At 38.2% G+C, this 25,304-nt stretch overlaps 1 protein-coding gene across 3 annotated transcripts in view; it reads right to left on the bottom strand.

The window, feature by feature from the left end:
- Positions 1-25,304, bottom strand: part of PDE8A (phosphodiesterase 8A) — a 154,855-nt gene that overhangs the window by 43,847 nt on the left and 85,704 nt on the right. For all 3 annotated transcript variants that reach the window (XM_081293005.1, XM_081293004.1, XM_081293006.1), the window contains 5 exons: positions 15,090-15,146; positions 13,929-13,983; positions 7,137-7,225; positions 1,720-1,798; positions 55-192 (listed from right to left, as the gene is read on the bottom strand). In XM_081293005.1, coding sequence (XP_081149131.1) covers positions 55-192; positions 1,720-1,798; positions 7,137-7,225; positions 13,929-13,983; positions 15,090-15,146 — 418 coding nt within the window. The remainder of the gene's footprint in view (positions 1-54; positions 193-1,719; positions 1,799-7,136; positions 7,226-13,928; positions 13,984-15,089; positions 15,147-25,304) is intronic.

Genomic DNA, 25,304 nt, shown 5'->3' with positions numbered 1-25,304 from the left:
TACTCCTTCCCTCTTTATAACACAAAAGTGATAAAGGTACTGACTCCTACTTACCTTGCCTATCCTGATGCATGAATTTATAGTATCAAGCAATTCAGCTTTTTTTTCATTTATAGGCACTTCTGCTAACTCCTTCCCTATTAATTCACCTGATTGATAGCCCATTGTTGTTTCAAATGCAGGATTTGCATACTGGGGAGAGACAAAAGAAAAAAAACATCAAGTGAATTAAAAAAACATTTTGAAAAGAGGACAACCTAGGTCTTCTATCTCTCCTCCACACACTGCTGGGCTTCTGCAAGTTACTTCACACAGCTGAATCTCTAGTTTCTCCTCTGGATAACAGGAAGGAAATCCTGATCTTGCTTCTCTCATATAATTCAAATAAATAATGTGTGTAGAAAGCAGGCCATGAACTAGGAAGGGTTTACAAATACAATGCTTTATAGTTTAAGTTTCAAAAACAACTACAAGATGAGGAAAAATACTTAGCAAAGCTGTGATGTGTTGATAATGATGATAAAGACAGTAATGGATACTGTTTATCAAGATGTTTTCCTTGCAGGACACAACAATAAACACTTCATACACATTAACTCATTTAGTTCTCAAAACCACCTTCCCAAATGTAAGTGACTATTATTATTTATATCATCCTCTGCACAGAGAAGGCAGATTCAGCCAGATTAAGGGTCTTGTCCCAGGTTGCTCAGTTGAGGAGGATGGGAACTAAAGCCTGGGCCCCCAACCACTGGCCTACCTCATCCCTCGGGATACCAACTCCCAAAAGTCAGCACCAGCAAGAGAGTCACAAATTAGATTAAAGTGAGAGACTAGGGTGTGCCCAGATGTAAAATCAAAATGGGGCTGATTCTCAGACTAAATGAATGTTTCTTTGCCATAACTATCCTTTTTGCTGTTATCCAAAGTATGAGCTATGCTATCTTAAGTGATAAATAACCCACTGTGCTATTAGGGTCTTCATTCTGTAATCACTAGGTCTCTTGTCTGTGACATTTTTAGTTATTGCTAGTAAGCTTCTGTAAGTGTGAACTATCTTCAAAACCAGTGAAAGGTGTAAGCACAGTGAGGAAGGCTTGCAGGCCTATGGTCAGAACACTGCCCCTATTTGCAGTAGTCCTGCCCACCCAAGTAACAATCCTCTTGAATAAAAGCCTCTCCTTGCCAGGCACAGCTGCACATGCCTGTAATTTTAGGAACTCAGGAGGCTGTTGAGGGAGACGGCAAGTTCAAAGCCAGCCTCAGCAACTGAGTGATAACCTGTCTTAAGATTAAAAAAAAAGTAAAAAGGGCTGGGGATGTGGCTCAATGGAGAGCGTCCCTGGTTCCATCCCCAGTACTTCTAAATAAAATTAAATTAAATTAAAATCCTCTCCTTACTAAAAACACACAGAGTCTCTCTCTCTCTCTCAGTCCCCTCCCCCATCCCCTCTTTCCAGTGAGAAATAATGAATGTAACTATGGTATTCCTACAGATATTTTCTAGAACCATAAGTAATTATTAATATATTTTAATTAATATATTTTCTTATCTAGAAAGGTTATTTTAAATATTCATTTTGTTCTATAATCCCTTAAGGAAAATCTGGTCTCTTAAACTCCAAAAAGAAAAAAACAACCAAATTGGAGAGGTTCAATACTAATAATGAGAACAAGCAAAACAAGAAATCCAAAGGACAAATCTCCCAAATAACAAACCTGTATAATGTGGTCTTCACTTGTAATTTCAATTGCTTCTTGACTTTTCTCTAATGCAGTGAATATTGAGTTACAAGCCCTTTATGGATAGAAACAAAATAACTGATTAATATAAATACTACCAAATCAAATACAATCTTGGAGTATTATATTAGCTTATTTAAGTTGTGTTTTTGTCTGATGTATGAAGTTAATGTGTGCTCATTCAAGAAAAGGGAAGGGAAATACTAAAAGTATGAAGACGACACCCAGTGCTGCCCTAGCACTTCGGATCACCACTGCAGACGCTGTTGTCTTTCTTTCCCTTGTGAAGGGGCAGGGGGCCTAGATGGTCACACACCAGGGTCAGATCACAGCTCTCACAGCTGTAGGACCGAACCCAACAGAGTGTCTCTTCTCAGTATCAAGAGTCCTCGTCAGGAGAACTGAGCAAAAAATGCCACAGTCTGTCAGAGAAGAGACAATAAAACATTTGTAGCTATTATAGAATTATTTTAATTATTTTTCACAAAATTGGGGTCATCTGGAACAACTAGCTTTGTTCCCTGATTTCTTCACTTTGGTTTATACTGTGAGCATTTTCTAATATCCAAGTAACAAATGTTTACTGATAAAAAATTTAAAATACAGATAAAAACAAATAAGATAGCATATCACTCCACTAGAATAATCAAAAAGACAGGTAATAGTAAGTGCTGTAAGGAATCCTCATACACTGCTGGTGGGCACATAAAATGGTGCAGTCTCATTTTGGGAAACATCTAGAAGTTATTCAAATAGCTAAACAAGGAACTATCATATGATTCAGCTATTACGCTCATAGATATATAACCAACAGAAATGAAAATATGCTTTACAAAAGTAAACAAATATTTTCAGGGAAGTTCAGGGAAGTATTATTCATAATAGTAAAGAAGTATAAACAGTATAAACAGTCCATCACTGAAGAATGAATAAAAAAAATGTGGTATATATCCATGTAATGGAATATTATGCAGGCACAAAAAGAACTGAAGTCTTGATATAGACCATGACATGAATGAACCTTAAAAAAAATCAGTGTTAGTGAAAGAAGCCAGTCACAGAGGACCCACATACTATATGATTCCATTTAATATGAAATGTCCAGAATAGGCAAATCTACAAATACAAAGTAGATATGGGGTTGAGGTTAATGAAAATGTTCTAAAATTGTGGTGATAGGTGTACAATTGTCTGAATACAATAAAAGCCATTAAATTATGCACTTAAAATAGGTGTACTGTATGGTATATAAATTATCTTAAAGTTGTTTATAAACAAAAGAAATCAAAACATCTCAAATCAATACCCAGACAATATCTTTTCAATCAATAATTACAGTTATTGGGGGGGGGTAGGTGGGTAATGGTGATAGAACCAGGGCTCACACAAATTAGGCAAGTGCTCTACCACTGAGCTACATCCCCAGCCCTTCTTATTTTGAAACGAGATCACACTAAGTTGCAGAAGCTAGCCTCAAACTTGTGATCCTCCTGCCCCAGCATCTTGAGTCACTGGGATTATAGGTGTGTGCCACTGCACCTGGCTTATCACTTTAAATAACCATAGAATATTCTATTGTAAAGTCATAGCATAAACGGCTGGAGATGTGGCTCAGTGGCAGAGTGCTTGCCTAACGTGTGAGGCACTGGGTTCAATTCTCAGCACTGTATATAAATAAGCAAAATAAAGATCCACTGACAACTAAAAAAAGCCATACCATAAGTAGTCCAACAAATCCCCTATGATCAGACATGTATGCTGCATCTGGATTTTTTTCTATATATATATATATTTTTTCTGTATACATAAAATAAAATAAAGATGTTGTGTCCTCCTCCCAAATTAGGAGGTTCTCTTGCCTCAGATTGGGAGGAGGCTATTCCTGGCTAGTTGCTCATAAAGTACCGAGAAATTAAGAAATAAATTATAAACTTTAAGATAAACAACAGATAGGCACAGTGGTACCTACCTGTAATCTCAGTTACTTAGAAGGCTGAGGTAGGAGGACCCCAAATTTGAGGCCAGCTTGGGCAACTTAGCAAGACCCTGTCTCAAAATAAAATAAAAATGGCTGGGGATGTAGTTCAGTGGTAGCTAGTGGCAGAACCTAGGTTCAAACCCTCGTACTCAAAAAAAAAAAAAAAAAAAAAAAAGGCCAAAGCTTTTACATTATTTTTTTTTGTATTATAAACTCTCTTTTTTTTTGGGGGGGGGGGGGGAGCGGGTACCAGGAATTGAACTCAGGGGCACTTGACCACTGAGCCACATCCCCAGCCCTATTCTGTATTTTATTTAGAGACAGGGTCTCACTGAGTTGTTTAGTGCCTTGCCATTGTTGAGGCTAGCTTTGAACTCATGATCCTCCTATCTCAGCCTCCCCAGCAGCTAGGACTATAGGTGTGGGCCAGCTGTATCACTAAACTCTGTTGTTAAATAAAATTAAACAGCTCAGCCAGTAAAAATTAGTTTTTGGAAATGTAAAAATCAAGAGACAGTATGTGAATTATACCTCAAAAAACTTAAAAACAGGGGCTGGGGATGTGGCTCAAGCGGTAACGTGCTTGCCTGGCATGCGCAGGGTGCGGGGTTCAATCCTCAGCACCACATAAAATAAAATAAAGATGTTGTGTCCACTGAAAAATAAATATTAAAAAAAATTCTCATTGTGTCTGCCGAAAACTAAAAGAAATAAATAATAAAATTCTCCCTCTCTTAAAAAAAAAAAAAAAAACTGCTTGTCTTAAAAAAAAATTCTCTCTCTCTCAAAAAAAAAAAAAAAAAAAAAGAAAGAAACTTAAAAAACAAGCTGAGCCTGGTGTACACACCTGTAATGCCAGTGGTTTGAGAGGCTGAGGCAGGAGGATCACTAGTTCAAAGCCAGTCTCAGCAATTTAGCAAGGCCCTAAGTAACTTAGAGAGACCCTGCTCTAAATAAAATATTAAAAGGGTCTGGGGGCATTGGGGATATACCTCAGTTGTCAGAGTGCTTGCCTCGTATGCACAAGGCCCCAGCACCACAAAAAAGTGGGAGGAGGTGGCTCAGTGGTTAAGCACCCCTGGGTTCAATCCCCAGTACTAATAAATAAACAAACAATGAGAAGTTAGTTCTCATCTCTGATACAGCAATTGTAAGAGGGGATAGATGTGTGAGAAGTCCTACATGGTTTTATCATTCTTTTCTAACTTTTGCAGATCTGGTAAATTTTTTAAATGTTACATAATTTTCATTTGCTTTCTTTTATTAATAGTGTGGCTGAACATCTTTCCATGTTTATCATCTGCTTGTGTGTATTTAAAATTTTTTTCTACTGGAGTGTTTCAATTTTTAAATTCATTCATCAAAGCTCCTTATTTAAGACACTGGCCTAGTACCTGTCCTATATGAAAACAGTCATCACAGTGTCATTCACTGAAAAGTCCACCCTTACCCATGTTGACTTGCAATGTTAATCATATACTAAATCCTTAAATATACTCAAGTCTATTTCTAGACATTATATTCTAGTTTATTAATCTAGCATTAATACAAAGTTGCTTGTTATAGCTTTCTGGTGACTGGGAGAACAAGTTCCTACTTTTCCCAAGTCCCTAACTCATATTTCCATTTCCCTTCCTATTTGTCTCTTTCCCTTTTTAATGGACATCTCCATTTGGTTGTCACCTGGAGCAGGGCATAATGGGAGATGTGAACAATGATGTAAATGTTAGACAACTGTGGAGAGCGTTGGAAATGCATTTTGGAATCTGGAGTTTATTTTGAAGGCGGTGGAGAATTGCAGGATAGAAATAGATGGAGTTATGTGTTACTTGAATTTGAAGAATGAACAAGAGGGAGCCAAGGCTAGATATAAGGAGACAGACTGATGGATTCAATAATCCAAGTTAAAAAAAAAAAAAAACAACAGTAACCATAATGACAAGATGAAGTTAAGTAGACAAAACCCAGAGATACTCAGAGGTAAGATCAATAGGACGTGGTAAGGGATGGGCCTTAGGCGTGGATGAAGGAGATACAGGGGTTTCAATATATGTCCATAGGTTGGTGAGGTGTGTTAACTAAGCTATTTAGAAAAGTTTGAGGTTAGTTAGATTTAGAAATGGGAAAAGACAACTGCAGAAAATGTGAACTATCTTTGCCATTTGCTACTTATAAAAATCTGAAATGTGAGTTAGTGCATTTCCTTGGATTTCATTTTCTGCATCTTGATTGGATAAAATAAGGTCCAACGTCATTTACTGCTCCAAAATTAATTCTGTTTTCTTCTAAGAGAGGGTGGTAGCATAATGTGTGGCAGCATGCCCTGTTAGGCTGAGGATAGCTCAACAGGGAGAAGGCTCACAGGTCCAAGGGCATGGGGCTACCTCAAGTTTCTTTGAAAAGTCTGGCAACTAAAGGGGCTCTTGTAGCTAGGCACAGTGGTGCACGCTGTAATCCCAGAGACCTGGGGAGTCTGAGGTAGGAGCATCACAAGTTCAAACCTCAGCAATTTAGTAAGGGCCTAAGCAACTTAGTGATACCCTGTCTCAAAAAATTAAAAAGGGCTGGGGATGCAACTCAGTGGTATAGCACCCCTGGGTTCAATCCCCAGTACCAAAAGGTAAATAAAAGGGTCCTTCTGTACGTCAAACCAGCCTCTATACAACTGCTGCTCAGCAGCACTTCTCCACTACCTCACGCCCTGCCTGCTAGCCATTCACTTCACTTGATCTATGAAGTACTTTTTTTCCCTGTATGTAGAGCCCTGCACTGGTTCTTACTAATCTTAATACTCTAATTCTGATCCTTGTTTTCTCTGTCTTGGGCATTAACAAACAAAATGATCCAATTCTCCTTGATCCCTGGTAAAGGAAAAGTTAAACAGTAGGACACCTAAGTAGTAAACTTAGAATGACAGAAAACTGCTGACTTTATGTCAAGCTGACATAATTTTACTAATTTTTCTGCTTTCCTTGCTCTACAAAGAGCTAAGCTTGAACTCATTTCACTTATTTAAAAAAAAAACCAACAAAACAAAAACCTGTTTATCAAGAGCAAATTATGTCTATTAAAGAAAAGTTAAAAATGTCACTACCAGAGATAACATTATCAACAGGTTGGGTATATGTAAAATACATGTTTTTCTTCAAACACAAAGCAGAACATTCAACATGTGCAGTTTTGAATTCTACCTTTCCTCATTTTCTATTACTTTAGGGCCCCATATTTAAATGTGAGTCTCCATTCACTAACATGACCCTTTACTAGATATCCAAGCAGATACCAAAAAGCCTGGATAAGCAGTCACCACTGGATCACCCCATCTGGTCTTAGCAGGTCAGTTATAACCAAAAGATCTCCACTTGTAGCATCATCCTGCATGGCCTGGAGGGCTTTCCAGAAGTGGTAGAATTACCTGAGTTTCAGTTGTGATCGCACCTCTCCAAATTCCAGCTGGAGCAGTTCATTGTAACAGGCCATGATACTGGGGTTTTCTATATACCTCTATAAACAGAAAGGGGAATTTTGTGGATAAAGAAAGAAGCATTTTAAAATAATTATGTATGCCAATAAAAAATAATTCTTCTAAACAAATTTCTCAATTTGGCAACTAAAATCTAAAAAATACTTTCAGTCATTAATGGTGAAAAGGAGGTGAGAGATGAAATTTGTAGAAATCAAATCAGCTTTTTAAAAAATAAGGTTTTCTTTGAGGGCCTTAAGAGCACTTTGGTTGTAGCATGTCACTGACAAAGCAGAGGCTAGAATATATCGAAGAGGAAATTTGTTAACAATATCATAGTTATGTTAGGTTTTCAGAGTAAATTCAGGAACAATATTTTGTCCTCTAGTCAGACACGCTCATGTTGAGAAAAAGCATGCTACACTTCACAGAGGAAACTCCTCCTCAGGCAATACTTTCCTCCATGACTCTCCAAAGTGGCTGGTGATGACTATCCCCCACAGCAGGAGCCAGGGATTTGCCCAGTGTCTCTTACTGATGTGGACAGTAGCTTGTATAATAATCTCTACATGCTGGAAACATCCCAAGGCAAAGCACATAATTTTGAGAAGCTGGACCAAGTCCACCATCAAATGATGTAGTTCATGAGAATATCTTAGACATTACTGTGTTGTCATGTTATTCCTTAATATCCACAGGGAATTAGTTCCAAGACATGCCCCCCCCCTCCAGGATTCCAGAATCCATAGATACTCAAATTCCTTATTTAAAAATGGCACAATATTTACATATAACTACACCATTCTCCTGTTACTTTAAATCATCTCTAAAATACTTATAATCCCTAATGCAATGTAAATGCTATATAGACAGTTGTTATGCTGTATTGTTTAGATTTAGTGATGGAAAAGTCTATGTGCTCTGTACAGAAAAAAAAATTTCCCCATATATTTTCAATCTGCAAATGGTGAAATCTGCTGATGCAGATAAGGGACTCATGGATAGTGAAGGCCAACTGTTGTTTTATGCAGATGTTAAAATATTTATGAACATTTACTACCTCCTATTTCTGTAAGGGATTCTTCACCTTTACCCACACAATAAATGAACAATATCTGAGGAGGAAGCAGAGGCCTAGCAAGTGAAGCTCCACAAGCCGCTATCACCAGCCCCAGCCAGATCAATCTGGGCATATGGTTCCTCAAGGAGTTCCCTCTATTGCCCTAATGAAGGAAGTTGTCCTGTTCAACAGCAATCAGGGTCTTGTCTGGGTATCAAACAACTTAAATATTCAGCCAGTTCATGCCTTAAAAAGTTATGTGATCCTCAATTAAGCACTTAGTCTTCCTAAACATGCTTCCTCATCTGTAATAAAACAAGTAAGTAATACTGTTGCTGTGACCACAATGAGAAAAAACGCTGCCACCTATGAACTGCTGCATGAATGTACAGAATAGTGAGTGCAACCCCCAGGAGGAACATTGAAGACTGCTGGCCAGAGGCATGCTGGTTCCCAAGCCTGTAGGCCAAAACAGTCCTCCTCATCCAAGAGATCTAGCAGAGATGACATGATACACCTTCCAGCTTCCAGAGAGTGCTGGACCTTCTGCCCATGTCAGGACTCCATGGGAACATCCAAGAATGCTGCCCGTCCACACAGGCACTCAATGCTGACCAGGCAAGGACAGGGAGGAGGAATCTCTGAGCACAAGGCTTGAACTGCTTAAGCAGACAAGGGATGGTGGTGAGCCCTTGGGATAGTTGGGGCACATGCATTTATCCACTTCAACAAAGGCCCTCCCATGCAACCAGATATTTCACTGGATACGAATATTAAATATCCAAACTTTTTTACCCAAAAGGCAAAAGTCAAAGTTTTAAAACCTGACATCTTGCTCCTTCTGTCTCTACTTCCTTTTTATTACCTTTGCCTTTGTTTTGTGTATCTAAATAACTCATCTTTACTGCCCTTCTCCAAGTTCCAATTCTGTCCCAAGGACCCCACAGGACAAAGCAGGTGAAGAAGGTGCAGGGATCCCTTAGGAAGCGGGCTGCTATTCCCTCAACTTAAAGAGCAGCCAATTTCCTCTCCCCAGTTCCATCCCAGGAGAGATCTGGGGCTATAAATTCTGCAGGCTTCTTAATATGATTGGACCTCACTTTCTCAAGGCAGATCAGACAGCTGCTGGACCTAAGCCCCACCTTGGTAGGTCTCTCCCAGTCTCTCTCAACACTTGGCTGTATGTTAAAATAACCCACAATTTGTTTTTTTTTTTTTAACTGGCTTCGTGAGATTCCCTCACGAAGGTAATTCTATTTTACTGAAAATCCAGAGTTGCACAAATAGTTCTTTAGAACATAAAACTAAATGGATTTATACGTAACAATTACATTCAGCATTTATAAGAGGCAGTACAAAATTTTTTCTGCTTCTACATGATATAAATTGCATATAATACCATGATTTAAACAATATTAATCATGTTAACTAGTAGTGAGATACATCTTCCTCAGAATGTCTGATGTTTCCCACAATGGAGGGAAAAAATTGCAGTTATACGAGCTGTTGAGTTTCTTTGCATTCCCTAGTTCATTTTAACAAAGGTAGGGAGATTTAAGGACAACCATTTCATAAGAAGTAAAAGAACAAAAAATTTACAGGACTGTTCTGAACTCATCAAAAATGAAGTTAGGCACGTGTGCTTCAGCAACCCTCCTGGGGAGCTTTGTGTACCGAACATAATCCTCCAGGAACAGAAGGGCACCCACAACATCTGCAGGCATTTCAGGTATCTTCTGGCTTGTGCACTGCTCCACTGTGGAGCAATAACCCACAATTTGAAAAACAATATAGCATGCAATCTCCTCCCCAGACTCACCAGAGACACTCTTCAGGGACTTCTAATCAGCAATGAGAGGTACCAAATCCCAACCCTAGAGATTTTAGTCAGTAAATGCTCAATCACCAAGTCCATACGAGGGCAGAAAGGCATCCTCCATTTACTTTCCCATCCTAAGCCATGGCTAATGCACAAAACACCAAACACCAAACATCAAAGCTCATGGTGGTGTTGGTTTTCAGTTCAAGCTTCAGCACCACTGCCACCTGGGAGAATCCCTTTCCCATTCTTTAGCTGTTCTCTGCATCCTATACACCCTTTTGTCACAAGAAGATTAGGGATTCTGGATGAGAAGATTAGTTAGTATTCATGGCCTCTGAGGAATGGCCACCCACCTGGATTCCTCATCTATAAAACTGTGGGCCTGACATTATCTCCTGGTCTCCCTAGTCAGAGAGATTTTGTGCTTTTTCATGGAATGGTCTCATGAGTGCATTCACCTAAAAGTGGTACAGATAAAGGCTTCAGGGAACACCCTGGCTAGTAGTACACAGGCAAGGGGACAGGAAGAGAGTGTATGTGTGAGTTACTCATGAATTTTCAAGCTTGCTCCATTGTAACTCAATTTACTGAGAAATACAAGGACCATGGTTGACAGGACCTTCTACTGGGATGCTCCTTCCCATTCACCTAGCTGTGCCGATGGACTTTCTATACAGAATTTTAAACACAGACTTTTGAACGCAGAAATTTCCAGCTCTGCATCTATATATTTTCAAATAAACCTCATACAATACAAGGTTTAGTGGTCTCAGAAGGCTGCAGGGGAGCACATTAATAGCAAGGCAGTGGGAATAATCTATCTCCTTAAGTTTCATTAGAAAATGGATGATTTTAAGGGCACTGGCAATAGCCAAGTTTGCAGCGTCAGGGTAATATAAAAAGATCTTCAAATTTACCTGGGAAAGCTTTTTATTTTTCTTTGTGTGAATGATTTTCTAAGAAAATCATTTCTAAGGGATGAACTGAAGATCCACAGGAAATAGGTGGTCAACAACTCCCAACCTGGGACTCCTTGTTTAAAGGAGTCACCTTTATGCTGGTGGACTAGGTTGTTCTCACACAATTTAATAAAGATTAATGGAGGTCAGGGGATGGGGCAGTGCTACATCAGGTTGCACGTTGTCAAAAAAAAAAAGGAGGGGGGACAAAACAGCCACAAAACTATGCAATGATAATTTAATGTATCATTTTACATAAAATTGTGTATTCAGATACAATGTTCTGTGTTATCTGATATGATATTGATATTTCTGTGTTCTTTGGGTCTACTTTTACTTGCTACCTTGTTGATCTTTTATTATTAAGTTCCTTTTATCACTTTATGTGTTGTATAATTGTTCTTTTTTAACCCAATCTAATAGCCCATCTTTAAAGGGAAACGCCAGTCCACAGTTTCTATCTCACTTTATGTTTAAAACCCACTGTACATTGTTGGGTTTTTTCCTCCTTGTGTTTGCCGGTTTGATCAAGTTGCTATAAATTTCATATTTCCTTTGGTTAATTTAAAAGATTTATTAAGCTTTTCTGTTCTATTAATGATTGCCTTCATTTTCACTGACCTCAAATGCAGACAGATTTGTTGACTATTATTTGGAAACCTGGTATCAACTACTCCCAAAGCAAAGTATGTCCCACAGAATGATACTCTAGTCCGCATATTTTCCACAAAGATGAAAAATTCAGAATATTCCCATGGCCCATCCTCATTCCATAACTCCTAGATAAGGCCATAAGAATATATTTATTCTCACCTGCCCACAAACTTGCAAACACCTGGGGTTGGCTATCGCAGTCTAGGGTTTGCATATTAGGCTATTATTAAATTTTCTCTTTGGGTATGTTTCTTCTATCAGAGAGTATTATATATTCCAGACTACATTTATTCTTTGGGGACTATTTTATACGTAGACAGACATAAATTAAACAAACGTGTGTGTGTGTGTGTGTGTGTGTGTAGAGAGAGAGAGAGAGAAGGAGGAAGGGAGGGAAAGTCAGAGAGGGGAAGCAGGCACATGGCAGGGATTATTGCTCTCTACTACCTCTTGTCCTCTTCATTTTCCCTCATCTTGGTGTTTCTGTTCTAGTATTGTTACTTCATTTCTTGCACTGTTAGAATTCTTTACTCAATAATTTTCCTTTTCTCTCTATAATCTCTAATTGCATATTATTACTATTTTATGCATTAAATATGTGTTTATATTTATCCCCATATTCACCATTTTCTTTGCTCTTTATTTCTTGCATTGCAGACCTTCCACCTGAGATTCACATTCTTTCTGGATGAAGCACATCCTTTAGAATTTCCTTATGAAAATTTGCTAATTACAAACTCTCTCAGTTTCCATGTCTCTGAATATCTTTCTTTCACCTTCATCTTAAAAATATATTTATGGTGCTTATAAAATTCTAGATTGGTAGTTAATTTCTTTTATCATATTTACAATATTATTCCACTAAATTCTGCTTTCCACTTGCTGCTGAGAAATTAGCTGTTAGTCTCTTGTTCTTCTAAAGATCATCTTTTTTCTCTGGTTGATTTTAAAATCTATTTTTCTCATTGGTTTTTTTGCTGGGTTTTGTTGTTGTTTGTTTGTTTGTTACAGTTTCACTATGACATGACCTCTTCTTTAAATTCACTTCAAGTTTGGATTTGTTGAAATTTTTAAATCTGTGGACTGGTTTTTCATCATGTGCTGGGAAATTCTCAGCCATTTACTCTTCAAATTTATCCTACTCCCCATTCTTCCTTTTCTTCCCCTGGAACTTAGTTTTATACACACTGAATGCTCACATTCTATCCTCCATATTTCTTAACCTCTCTGACTTTACTACCTGTTGCATCTCTGTGCTACATGCTGAATAATTTTGTCTTGCCTTCTAAATTTAAGTTATTTCTCAAAATTTAATTTTGCAACCTCCCACAGATGAAGGTATCCTCTTCTGGGGAGGATCTATATTTAATTCTGTCAGTTCCCAGGAGCACCATCCATTTTAGACTACTTTAAAGTCATGGCTTGAAAGAAATAAAAAATAAAATAAATAAAGTCATGGCTTGAGATTTCTGAACTATCTGACTGATACAAACTAGGGCCAAAAATCAGCCTGAGGGTCAGCATCACTTAAGTCTCCATCATAATTCCCAAGGCCTCATTTGTAACCAGTTGATCAAAATCCTCCACAACCTTTTGACTTAGGAGAAACCAACAGATTGAAGCTAGGGGTAGAGGAAAAGGGAGTCATGGTTGGGTTTCCTAATTTCTGAACCTTTGACCTAGCTTTAAAAACTGCATGTATACATTGAAGTATCATAACAACACTTCTATGGTAGAATTTTTAATAAATATGCCATTATAGGAAATTTAATTATGTTTATATGACTTAATAGGCATAGTTTTTCCCCTAAAATAAGAACCATTTATGTTTAAATTAGTTTGTTTGAAATAGGCAAGAAAATATTCTTTAAGTAAAATGAATCAACTGAAATTGATAGAAAGTGATTAGAACTTGTTAATGAATTACATTAACCAGAGACAACGGTGATCAATTTGGCAAAACTTATTTTCAAAGAGATATTTTTTCAAGATGAACGAGAAAAAGAAAAAAAATGGAGAATCCAATAAACCCCCAAATAAATTGTACCAATAAATAACCATAGATATTTCATTTAAAGTGCTCATGACTCATCTGAGTCATGAGCACTTTAACTTTAAAATGTATTACACATATAGCATATTTACTGAATTCTTTATTGAGGATTCTCTACAGTTTTGCTGGGCACTAAAAGTAGAAATAAAGTAATTTCTCCACAATAAACTATATGTGTATAAAAGTGGATACATACCCTTGTAAAGCCAGCAGAAATTAAGGGCATTACAGACAACTCTTCTCTGTCCACCCTTCAGAAGAATATCATAAAGTGTTAGACAAAAGTTTTTATCAATTACATCTCTCTTCTTTTACTATTCACTAATTTACATACTTTCACTGTCATTTAACAAGTACTTTTAGATGAATTAGGTTAATACACTAATGTAAAGTTGAAAATGATTTTCTGTTTCAATCTCATAGTTACCTTTTTGGCAGTATATATGCTACTATTTCCCCGCTTTCTATGTTTCCCAGGCTGGTTTTGAATTCCTGATTCAAGTGATCCTCCAGGTTTAGCTGGGACTATAAGAAATGCACCACTGTGCCCAGCTAATATAATACTTGAAATATAACAAATGAAATAGGAGTGACCAAAAAATCTTCTTATTACGCTAAAATTTTTAACAAAATTAAATTCTTATAGATTTTCTTTTACTTCCAGTTTTTTAAAATATACCCTCCCTCCTATAGCTCAGAGAAAAAGATTAAAAGATACAGAAATATTTCTTCTATCTATAAAAATATACATTATAAATGACTATCTGAATATTTTTCCTCTTTATATACTTACCTTCTTTCCTTACTCCAATTTATTAAGATTCTCCCCATTTATATAGAATTCTTTTTTTTTTTTAACACTGGGGATTGAACCCAGGAGTACTTTACCTCTGAGCTATGTCCCTAGTACTTTTTATTTTTTATTTTGAGACAGGGTCACATTAAGTTCTCAAGGCTGGCCTTGAACTTGCAATCCTCCTGCCTTAGCCTCCCAAGTTGCACATGCCACCGCATAAGGCTCCCATTTATGTATAATTCAAATCCCCAGGGAGGTCTGGAGGTAGAGGACCTAGGAAGATACCCAAGAAACCTCCACACTTTTAGGAATGGAATTCTTTCAGGGTTTGCCTACTGTTGAAGCAAAATCAGAATGACTAGCTTGAGAAAAGAACTTGCTCCATAAAGTTAACTGGAGAAGTAAAATAAATACAAAAGAATAAATAAAAAGTTAAATTTCAAAGGGGTTTTCCAGTTACAGCATGGAGACCCTAACTTGACTATCTGAAAAGAGGAAGCATTACACTGATACCTGGGTTTCAACATTAAAAAAAAAAGTAATAAAACAACAAAAATTTACCTGCGTACTACACCAACAATAACTGTGTTTTCTGCGAGTTTTGATGATCTGATAGACCTTAAAAAAACAAGAAATTAAATATGAAAATAGTTCTCAAACAACAAATAAATAAATTTGATAGAGCAATTAAAAGTTCAGGGTGAGGGATACAAGGGAAGAAAAGGTCACTCCATACTCTGGATTCACCTTCTTAGCTACTTGATCTTTTTCTTTTTCTCTTTGGGGACAAAGTCCTAATCAGTGAATAGCAATAACCATAAAATTATGGAATGACTGTTAACAGTAGAAATGAAGTTATGTGCCGTCTACCCACTTTTGTTTTGCTAACTGGTTGTTTTGGATGGAGAATTTCCTCTATCCTCTGCTTATGTGAAAGGGACTACACAGTTGTAGTCCCTTTCTTCCTACTAAAGGGAAATGCAAGTTTATGTGTATTAAAGGCTGATGGCTGTGCAGACTATGGGGATGAAAGAGCTCAAAGGCCAGCTCTTCACTCTATTCTAAGCAGAAAAAAAAAAATTGAAGAGTTCCTGGGTAAAATGAAGGCAAAATTAACACCACCACAAATCCTAACTAGGAAATGCAAGATATTATTCTATGAAGGTGACCAAAGGAGGAAGGAACTCTGCCCAGACAGAGGAAGAGGACTCACATGGGGGACTTTAGAAGAAGAGGAATAGTAAGGACCATACCCAACTTGTGCTAGCCAAGGGAGAAGCATGCTGGCCTCCTAGAGAATGTGTCCAGAGAGCTGAGGCTGGTAACAAAACTTCAAGATCTAGAACCATTTCTAAATTACAAAACACAAACTATTTGAATGACTATTTCTCAATTCTCCTAAAGACAGTACATAACATAAGCATTCTAGATGTGTCAGAGATTCTGCATATACATTGGAGGGCCTCAGTGTTGGCAAACTTTCTGTAAAGAGCCAGGAAGTAAATATTTTAGGTTTTGTGAGCCATATGGATCCATATGAACTCTGTCCCAATGACCTAACTCTGACATTGAATGCCGTCACAGGCTATACACAAATGAACGGGCAAGGCTGTATTTTAGAGCCTTCAGGATAAATTTCCTTAGGGGTCACAGGCTGAGAAAGGCTTGCTGTAATATAGATGCAGACTATCCTGTGGTAGGAGTGTTGCTCAGGAACAGGAAAGCAGCTCTAGGGACTAACTTTAGCTCCCACCTGCCTGTGCTCTCAAGTAGAGCCAACCTAACACACACTACATGGCTCAATAGGAAGAGACCATCCAAACAGGCCACTGCAGGGCTTGCAGACCAAGTGTCTAACCTTGGTTCAGGCCTAGAAGGGTTGCTGAGTGGCAGACACTCGAGAAGGCTAATGTCCATCCCAGCATTCATCTCAAAACAAGGAGCAAGAGAGACACAGTCACACAGTGGTTTTTTCATGACTTCAAGGAACACTGTACCTGTTCTTGTATTTATGTTTCTATCGTATCACATAGATCTAGAGGGAGGAAAAGAAGATTTAAGTACCCAGCCAGCCATTTAAACCAGCTCTAGCTTTTTAGGAAAACAGATATCTGAATGATGGAATGGCACATAGGCAACCACACAGATGATCTCAGTAAGAAAGTTTGGGTGGCTTGCTCATAACTGGAGATACAAGAACAAGGGGCTCTGGCTAAGGAAGAAGTGGAAGGAAGGACCATGTTTAATTGGAGCAAGCCCTTCAAAGGAGCTCTAAAAGTGAAAAGAAGGTAGAGGCGTACTCTTGACTTTTTCTAGTGCATATAGAGGAGGAACTGCTAGAAAGGGGACATCCTTTAGAATCATAAAAATTAGGAAAGAAACGACTCGGCTCAGTCAATAAGTACACCTGGACAATAGGAGGCAGATTTAAGAAGGAGCGCTATCCTGCAGGATGATATTCTGTGAGAGCAAAGCATGATTCTCTGACAACCATGTTATCTGGTGTACTGGTAGGAGCCAACTTGGCTACACATGATAGAAAGCCCCAAAGAAGAGTTACTTAACTATATGTACCCGTCTCACACATAAAAGAGATACAGAGTAAAAGAGTCCAGGGCTGCCATAGCACTTTGAACAGCCAGGAACCTGGCCTCTTCCACTAGTTATTTTTCCAATATTGTCTATACATGGTTTCTTCCTCATATTCCAAGAGTTGTTGAGTACTAGTCATAATGTCCACATTCCAGACAGCAGGAAAAAGGGTGTGCTCCCTCTCTTCAAGAAAACTTTCAAGAGACCTAAGTATGCAGGAAAACACATAGGCAACTCACAGATGATCTCAGGATAGCTCCACTGGCCACCTTCAAGAAAAGCTAGCAATGCAATATTGTTTCTCAGTGGCCATAGGCCCAGCTAAATATCAGAAATTCTGTTATTAGGAAAAGATCAGAAATGGATATGGGGAGCAACTAATTACAGTCTCAAGTCACCTGGGCCGCCTACAAATAATTCTGTTGATGGTCTTGGCAAAACATTGGAAAAACAGCCACATGATGGAGGCTCACAATACGAACATGGTAAAGCTCTTTATAGAGTTAAATTTTGCATAAGCACAACTCATTGTGCTTTTGCTACTGTTCTCTGCCACATGGAGTGAATTTCAGATAAAAAATAATGAAATTTCCAATGGTAAAAAGGATCTGCAGACCAAGGCGAATCAAGAAATTACATGAAAGCATCTGGAACTGAGTCAATCTTGCTTCTGCACTCAACACAGATTTTAATTTTGTTAATGTGCTTTGGGTTTCCATGTAGTGCTTCTTCCATCTCCTTTTACAAAACCTTCCTTTTCATTATGGAGCTCTGCTCCTATAGCACAAAGGAATATTTCTTCACTTCTTCAAAGTACACTCAACGTATGTCTCCAAAAAGATTTTCAGTTTCTTATAAAAAATGATGCTCTTAGTTATTAGGGCTATTCTTCCCTGAAGATATGCCAAGGCAGATCTTCATAGGTCCCCTGCTTCATCCTGTTCACTCACCACTGAACAGGAGCAGCACCTACCCAGGCTGAGAGTTTGTCAGAAGAGAGGGTCAAAGTTTCCTTAGCACCCCTGCACTGGACCCTAGGTGCCAGCAACTCCTTCTGAGCTCCGAGCTGCAGGTCAGGTGGACAGGTGCAGTCAGGCTTGGCAAGTGCTGGCAGTGGGTGGGCGCATCTACCACACAGTGTGACTCCTGGACTGCTCTCCTTGTTCTCAAACTAAATTTTAGAATTGATGTAGTTCTAAAACTGCAGTATGTGAAGGACTGTTTCAGCCTCCTTGTGCTTCTGTCCCTTTCTACAACACAACAGGAAAAACCATGGCTCTGTCCAATCCCATCTCAGGTTTCTAAACACACAGAATGTGAAAAACAAAGCGGTAACAGGGGTAGCAGTGGGGCCTCTGGCGAGCTCACAGAAGCCTTGCTGACCGGCTGGGGCTTGGCTGTCTGTTTCTTTAGTGCAACTCCTACATCCCAAACTTAGCAGATGCAGTAGGAGAGAATTAAAGCCTCTTCCCACTGCCTTCCTTTAGGGCCACCGGTACTTAAGCTTCAGAAACTGAAGTGTGTGGAGCACACTCTTACGATATTTCCCCAGTACAACAGATCAGAGTGGAAACCCCTGTCCTTTTCTGCTTCCCCAGCTTCTTCTATCTCTATTGTCTTATCTTTGCTTTTTTATTGCATGATCTTCTCTCTTGCTATCTTTCGGATCTCCTGACAGGAAATACAGGTACTGCACAAAATGGCCTCCAGCAGCCCCACCACAGGCTCACCTGCCTCTACTCCTCCTGTCTTCCACACTATCTTCTACTTTGTACCAAGTGATCTTCCACCTTCTCCTGGAACTGCCCTGCACAGAATATGCTAGTGTCTTAATTGCCCAAAGGGTAGAACTCAGAGCCTTTGGCTCAGCACACTGGGCCTCCAGACCTGGCTTGTGTCTACTGCTTCAGTCTACTAAACCATGATCCTCATCTGACTGGCTGGCAGCCACCAGCACTAAGCAGAGGAGCCAAGACACCCTCATTTTCCTACCCGGTAGAAGCTCCCTCTACCAGAAAGTTTCTTTCAAAGTTTATATCCACCCTTCAGGACTCAACCCAAATATCCTCTGTGTAGCCCTCCTTGACACAGGTACCCAGAGCACTATGTGTAAACCTCTTCTGTGGGCACTTGTAACTCTGTACTGTAGTCACTCACTTGTCCTCTGTATGAGTTGATGTGTCTACTCCAAAACTGAGGTGGTATCAATGTGACAGCATTAAGAGTGGGGTCTTTAAGAGGTGCATAGGCCATAAGGGTTCCTCTATCATGAATGGGATCAACAAGGCTCTTAAAAGAGGGATTGCATGCAGCCTTTGAGGATGCAGCACTCACCAGACAACCAAACCTGCAAGCCCCTTGATCTGAGATTTCCTAGCCTCTAGAACTAAGAGAAAAACTATTTTCTGTTCTTTATAGATTACCAGGTTTCTCAAGAACTTCTGATATACTATGCACAGTGAGGTGACTACAGGTAACAGTAATATACTGTACATTTCAAAAAGTTATAAGAAAGAATTCTGAAAGTTTTCACCATAAAGAAATGATGCATATTTGAGGAGATAAATATGTTTAACCTGATTTAAACACTACATAATGCATACATGTATTGAATATCATAAGGTACCACATATTAGTATGTACAATTTTATGTTAGTTTAAAAGAATAGTAATAAATAAATTACCTAGTCTCAAGTATTTTGTTATAGCAGTACAAAGACATACTCCAGCTAGAAAATTAGTTCCTTGAAGGTGAGAATCATGTCTTATTCATCTATATGGCTCTAGTATCAAATGCAGACTGAAACTTGCAAAGCAGGGCCCCTAAATCATGAATGTGGAAATACAGCACAGACTATCTGACCTTCAGGAAGGCAACTCATAAGGAGTGTAAGGAATTCCAAATGCCCCCAGTTATTTGAACAAGTCAGCAACTGATGAAAAATCCTTCAAAGATCACAGGTGTCAAATAGGCATCCTAAAAGGGAAGACAGAGGGAAAGACAATCCTCTCTCAAGGCTAAGGACTCATTGGTTGTGCAGGTCTCCTTGGAGAAACAGTAAGCCAATTAAGGAGCAGAGTCTGTAGAGAGTTCTTGAAGAAGCAGTCTATAGCAAGCAGGCATCCCTCTAGGGAGATGTGCAAGGAGATGAACCTGGTAAGAGCCAGAATCAAGATGAAATTAACTTAGGATAATAAATTAAGGCCTGCTTCTGCGTCTAGAAAATTCAATATGAATGGGAGGAAAGACCCAAACCCCACCCCAAACTCTTACCCAATAAGATGAAGATGCTGTGGTAGGAAAAAGCTAGCGAGAAAGACTTGAGATTCTTGGCCCAGGCGAGAATGCAGCCATAAGGAAAGGAATATGACCAGAGTCTGCTTTTGTAAAGGTCTGCTCTCTGGTAGGGGAAGGGAGGGTACTGTTCTGTTTGCTCTTCACTGGTCCATCCAAACTTATTGTGAACTTTCAGTTCGGAGCCAGGTTTACAAGAGCTATTAATTGGAAGAGGGTCCTCAGATGGGGTGAGAATCTGAAACCACACTCTTGTGAGGGGCCTTTAACAGCAATGAGGATGTGCTCAATTCAGCAAAGACATATCTTGAAGGAACACAATTTCTGCCTTCAAATGATGGAGATTCATTCCGGGAAAGAGGAACAGATCTATCTGGCAACCAAATCCAGACAAGTTGGGCTCAACCTGAAGGAGAAATTCTGAAACTCAGGAGCTTTCCCTGGGGGAACTGGAGGACCCCAAAAGAGGTTGGATAAAGGGTGGTGGGTACTCTGTAGAAGTGAATATCATAGATGACATTCTGCATTTCTTAAGAACCATGTTAGGCAATTTAGTTCCTACTCTTTGTTTTAAAATTATATAAAATAGTCCTTTATATGATGAAAAAATGATTATAATATTTATGGAATTTGGTATTTGTATTTTTTCTCAGTAGTACGTAACATACTTTTTTCATTTAAATATTCCAACTTCACTAGTTCACAGGTTTGTAAAAGACAAGAGCTTAATTTTATTTACTTTTGGATAAACAAAATTCTCTTATACAGGGCTCTATAAAATTTTGTTAAATTAATTAACCCTATGTGTTTAGAATATTCCCCAAATACACAACAGTGTATTTTCTTCCCTTAAAAAGTGGGCTGGGGATGTGGCTCAAGAGGTAGCGCCCCCGCCTGGCATGCGTGAGGCATTGGGTTCAATCCTTAGCACCACGTGAAAATTAAAAAAAAAAAAAAAAAAAAAAAAAAGTGGAGCAGAGGCCAGGCACAGAGGTGCATACCTATAATCCTGACTAACTGGGAGCCTGAGGCAGGCGGATAGCCAGTTGAGGGCCAGCCTGAGCAAGCCAGACCCTGTCTTGAAATTAAAAAAAAAAAAAAAAAAAAAAAAAAAAAGGTGGTAGTGGGGTAGTGGCTTAGTTAGTGGTGGTTCATCCTCACTACCAAAAAACAAAAAACAAAAAAAGTGGAGTATGTTATGTATATTTTATCATGATTTAAAAAGTGGAGCATAACTAATATAACTTAGTTTTTCTTTCATAATACAGGATGATCCAGCAGTCACCTTTATGAATATAAATTTCCACTGTCCAGCACATACCAGTGGCTATGTTTGAGCCTGCAGAAGACAGGGAAAGAGGCTAAGTTTTCCTTATCATTTCCTCCCATCCCCTGCCTCAGCTTTTCTAACTTGGCATCCCTTTGTCCTTCCTTAGATATCTCTCCTGCCTTGCAGCATTCCACCAACACACTCAGACATCACATAATTTATATATTTCCTGCCCTTCCTTTGAGTGATACCCATCGGATGTTAGAGAAAGAAGAGATCTTGGAAAATAAGTGTTCCAAATTTACAGCTGATGGCCCACACCAGCCCACGCGGGACCCAGGCTCACAGTAGGCCTAGTCCACCCCTCCACCAGTGGGGCAGACACCCACCAGAGCCTAACCTCTGGCACAGGCCTGCCTCTTCCGAACAGCAGACTACCTCAGAAGATTGAGCCTAGCAGTCCAGATCCACCCACTCCAACTTGCACAGAACCTATTCTAGGATGCAGTAGCATTCATTGAGGAACACCAGAAGGGTCTGGAAGCCCAACATCAAGGTGAGATACAGACAATCTGCAGGGGTACTACAAGAATATAGGGAAGAAACTGTAATATCTCAGATCCACACTGCAAGAAAGGAAGACACATAGACAACATGAAAAAAACAAGGGAGGAAAGTGCCTCAAACAAACCAGGACTCTACAGTAACAGAACCCATGGACAATGAAGTTGATGAAATGTCAGAGAAGGAGTTCAGAAGGTTCATAATTAAAATGATCTGTGAATTAAAGAATGACCTAAATGAGCAAATACAGGCAAAAATTGATCACTCCAACAATGAGGTAAGAGAGCAAATACAGGTAGCAAAAGATTACTTCAAGAAAGAGATAGAGACTCTGAAAAAAAAAAACCAGAAATCCTTGAAATCATTTTAAATCAAATAAAAAAACTCAATAGAAAGCATATCCAACAGACTAGATTACTTGGAAGAAAGGATGTCAGATAATGAAGACAAAATATACAATCTGGAAAATAAAGTTGATCACACAGTGACGATAGTAAGAAACCATGAACACACATTCCAAGAATTATGGGACAGCATCAAAAGACCAAATCTAAGAGTTATTGGGATAGAGGAAGGCACAGATTTTTCAAACCAAAGGAATGCACAATCTCCTCAATGAGATAATATCAGAAAATTTCCCAAGCATGAAGAACAAATTGGAAAACCAAATACAAGAGGCTTACAGGACATCAAATGTACAAAATTACAACAGATCTACACCAAGGCACATTATAGTGAAAATGCCTAGCATACAGAATAAGGATCTTAAAAGCTGCAATAGAGAGAAATTAAATAACATATTGGGGAGACCAATTTGAATCTCAGAAGATTTTTCAACCCAGACCCTCAAAGCCAGGAGATCGTGGAACAACATATACCAAGCTCTGAAAGAAAATGAATGCCAACCAAGAATCTTATATCCAGCAAAACTAAGCTTATTTGATGATGAAATAAAAACCTTCCATGATAAACAAAAATGAAAAGAATTTACAACTAGAAATCCTGTACTATAGAACATCCTCAGCAAAATATTCCAAGAAGAGAAAATGAAAAACAATTATGAAAATCAGCAGAAGGAGGTATTATACTAAAGAAAAATCTAATCAGAGAAGAAACCAAGTCACATTAAATATCAAAAATAAACAAAAATGGCTGGGAATACAAATCATGTTTCCATAATAACCCTGAAAGTTAATAGCCTAAACTCACCAACCAAAAGAAATAGTCTAGCAGATTGGATAAAAAAAAAAAAAAAGACCCAACAATATGCAGCCAAGAGACTCATCTCATAGGAAAAGACATCCACAGACTGAAGGTGAAGGGTTGGGAAAAATCATACCACTCACATAGACTGTGGAAGCAAGCATCAGTTTCCATCCTCATATCAAATAAAGTAGATTTCAAACTAAAGTCAATCAAAAAGGATAAAGAAGGACACTACATACTGCTCAAGGGAACCATAAACCAACCAGACTTAAAAATTATAAATAAATATGCCCCAAACAATGAAGCATGTACATTCATCACACAAACTCTTCTCAAATTCAAGAGTCAAATAGACCACAACACAATAATTTTGGGTGAGTTTAACACACCTCTTTCATGACTAGATAGATCTTCCAAACAAAAGCTGAACAAAGAAACTATAGAACTCAATAATACAATCAATAACTTAGACTTAACGGACATGTATAGAATATCCCATCCTTTAACGAAAGAATATACTTTCTTCTCAGCAGCACATGAGTCCTTCTCTAAAATAGACCATATACTATGCCACAAAGCAACTCTTAGCAAATATAAAAAAGTAGAGATACTACCCTGCATTCTATCAGATCATAATGAAATTAAATTAGAAATCAATGATAAAATAAGAAATAAAATCCATTCCAACACCTGAAGACAAAATAAAATCCATTCCAACACCTGGAGACCAAATAATATGCTACTAAATGAATAAGGGGTTGCAGAAGACATCAAGGAGGAGATTTAAAAAATTTTAGAGGTGAATGAGAACACATATACAACATATTGAAATCTCTGGGACACTATGAAAACAGTTCTAAGAGAAAAGTCCATTGCATGGAGTTCATTCATTAAAAGAAGAAAAAGTCAACAAATAAATGAATAAATAAATTTAACACTATATCTCAAAGCCCTAGAAAAAGAAGAACAAATCAACACCAAAAGCATAAGATAGGAAATAATTAAAATCAGAGCTGAAATCAATGAAATTGAAACAACTGACAGAAAAAAAAATTTGGTTCTTTGAAAAAATAAATAAAATTGACAGACCCTTAGCCATGCTAATGAAGAGAAGAAGAGAGAAAACTCAAATCATTAACATACTTGATGAAAAAGGAAATATCACAACAGACATTATAGAAGTACAGAAGATAATTAGAAATTATTTTGAAAACTTGTATCCCAATAAATAATAAAATATCAAAGGCATCAACAAATTTCTAGAGTCATATAATTTGCCCAAATTGAATCAGGATGATATACACAATTTAAACAGATCAATTCAAAGTGACAAAATAGCAGATATCATCAAGAGTCTACCAACCAAGAAAAGCCCAGGACTGGATGGATACACAGCCAAGTTCTACAAGACCTTTAAAGAAGAACTAATACCAATACTCTTCAATTCATTTCAGGAAATAGAAAAAGAGGCAGCACTTCCAAACTCATTGAATGAGGCCAGTATCACCTTGATTCCAAAACCAGGCAAAGATACATCAAAAAATGAAAACTTCAGACCAGTATCTCCAATGAACATGGATGCAAAAAAAATTCTCCACAAAATTCTGGCAAATTGAATACAAAAACATATCAAAAGATCGTGCACGATGATCAAGTGGGATTCATCCCAGGGATGCAAGGTTGGTTCAACATACAGAAATCAATAAATGTAATTCATCACATCAATAGACTTAAAGATAAGAATCATATGATCATCTCAATAGGCACAGAAAAAGCATTTGACAAAATACAGCACCCCCTTTATGTTCAAAATGCTAGAAAAATTAGAGATAATAGGAACATACCTCAA

The sequence above is a fragment of the Spermophilus citellus genome, assembly GCF_964194105.1.
Source record: "Spermophilus citellus genome assembly, chromosome: 4".
NCBI lineage: Eukaryota > Metazoa > Chordata > Mammalia > Rodentia > Sciuridae > Spermophilus > Spermophilus citellus.
The sequence above is the reverse complement of the archived record's forward strand: the minus strand, read 5'-3'. Positions and strand labels throughout refer to the sequence as shown.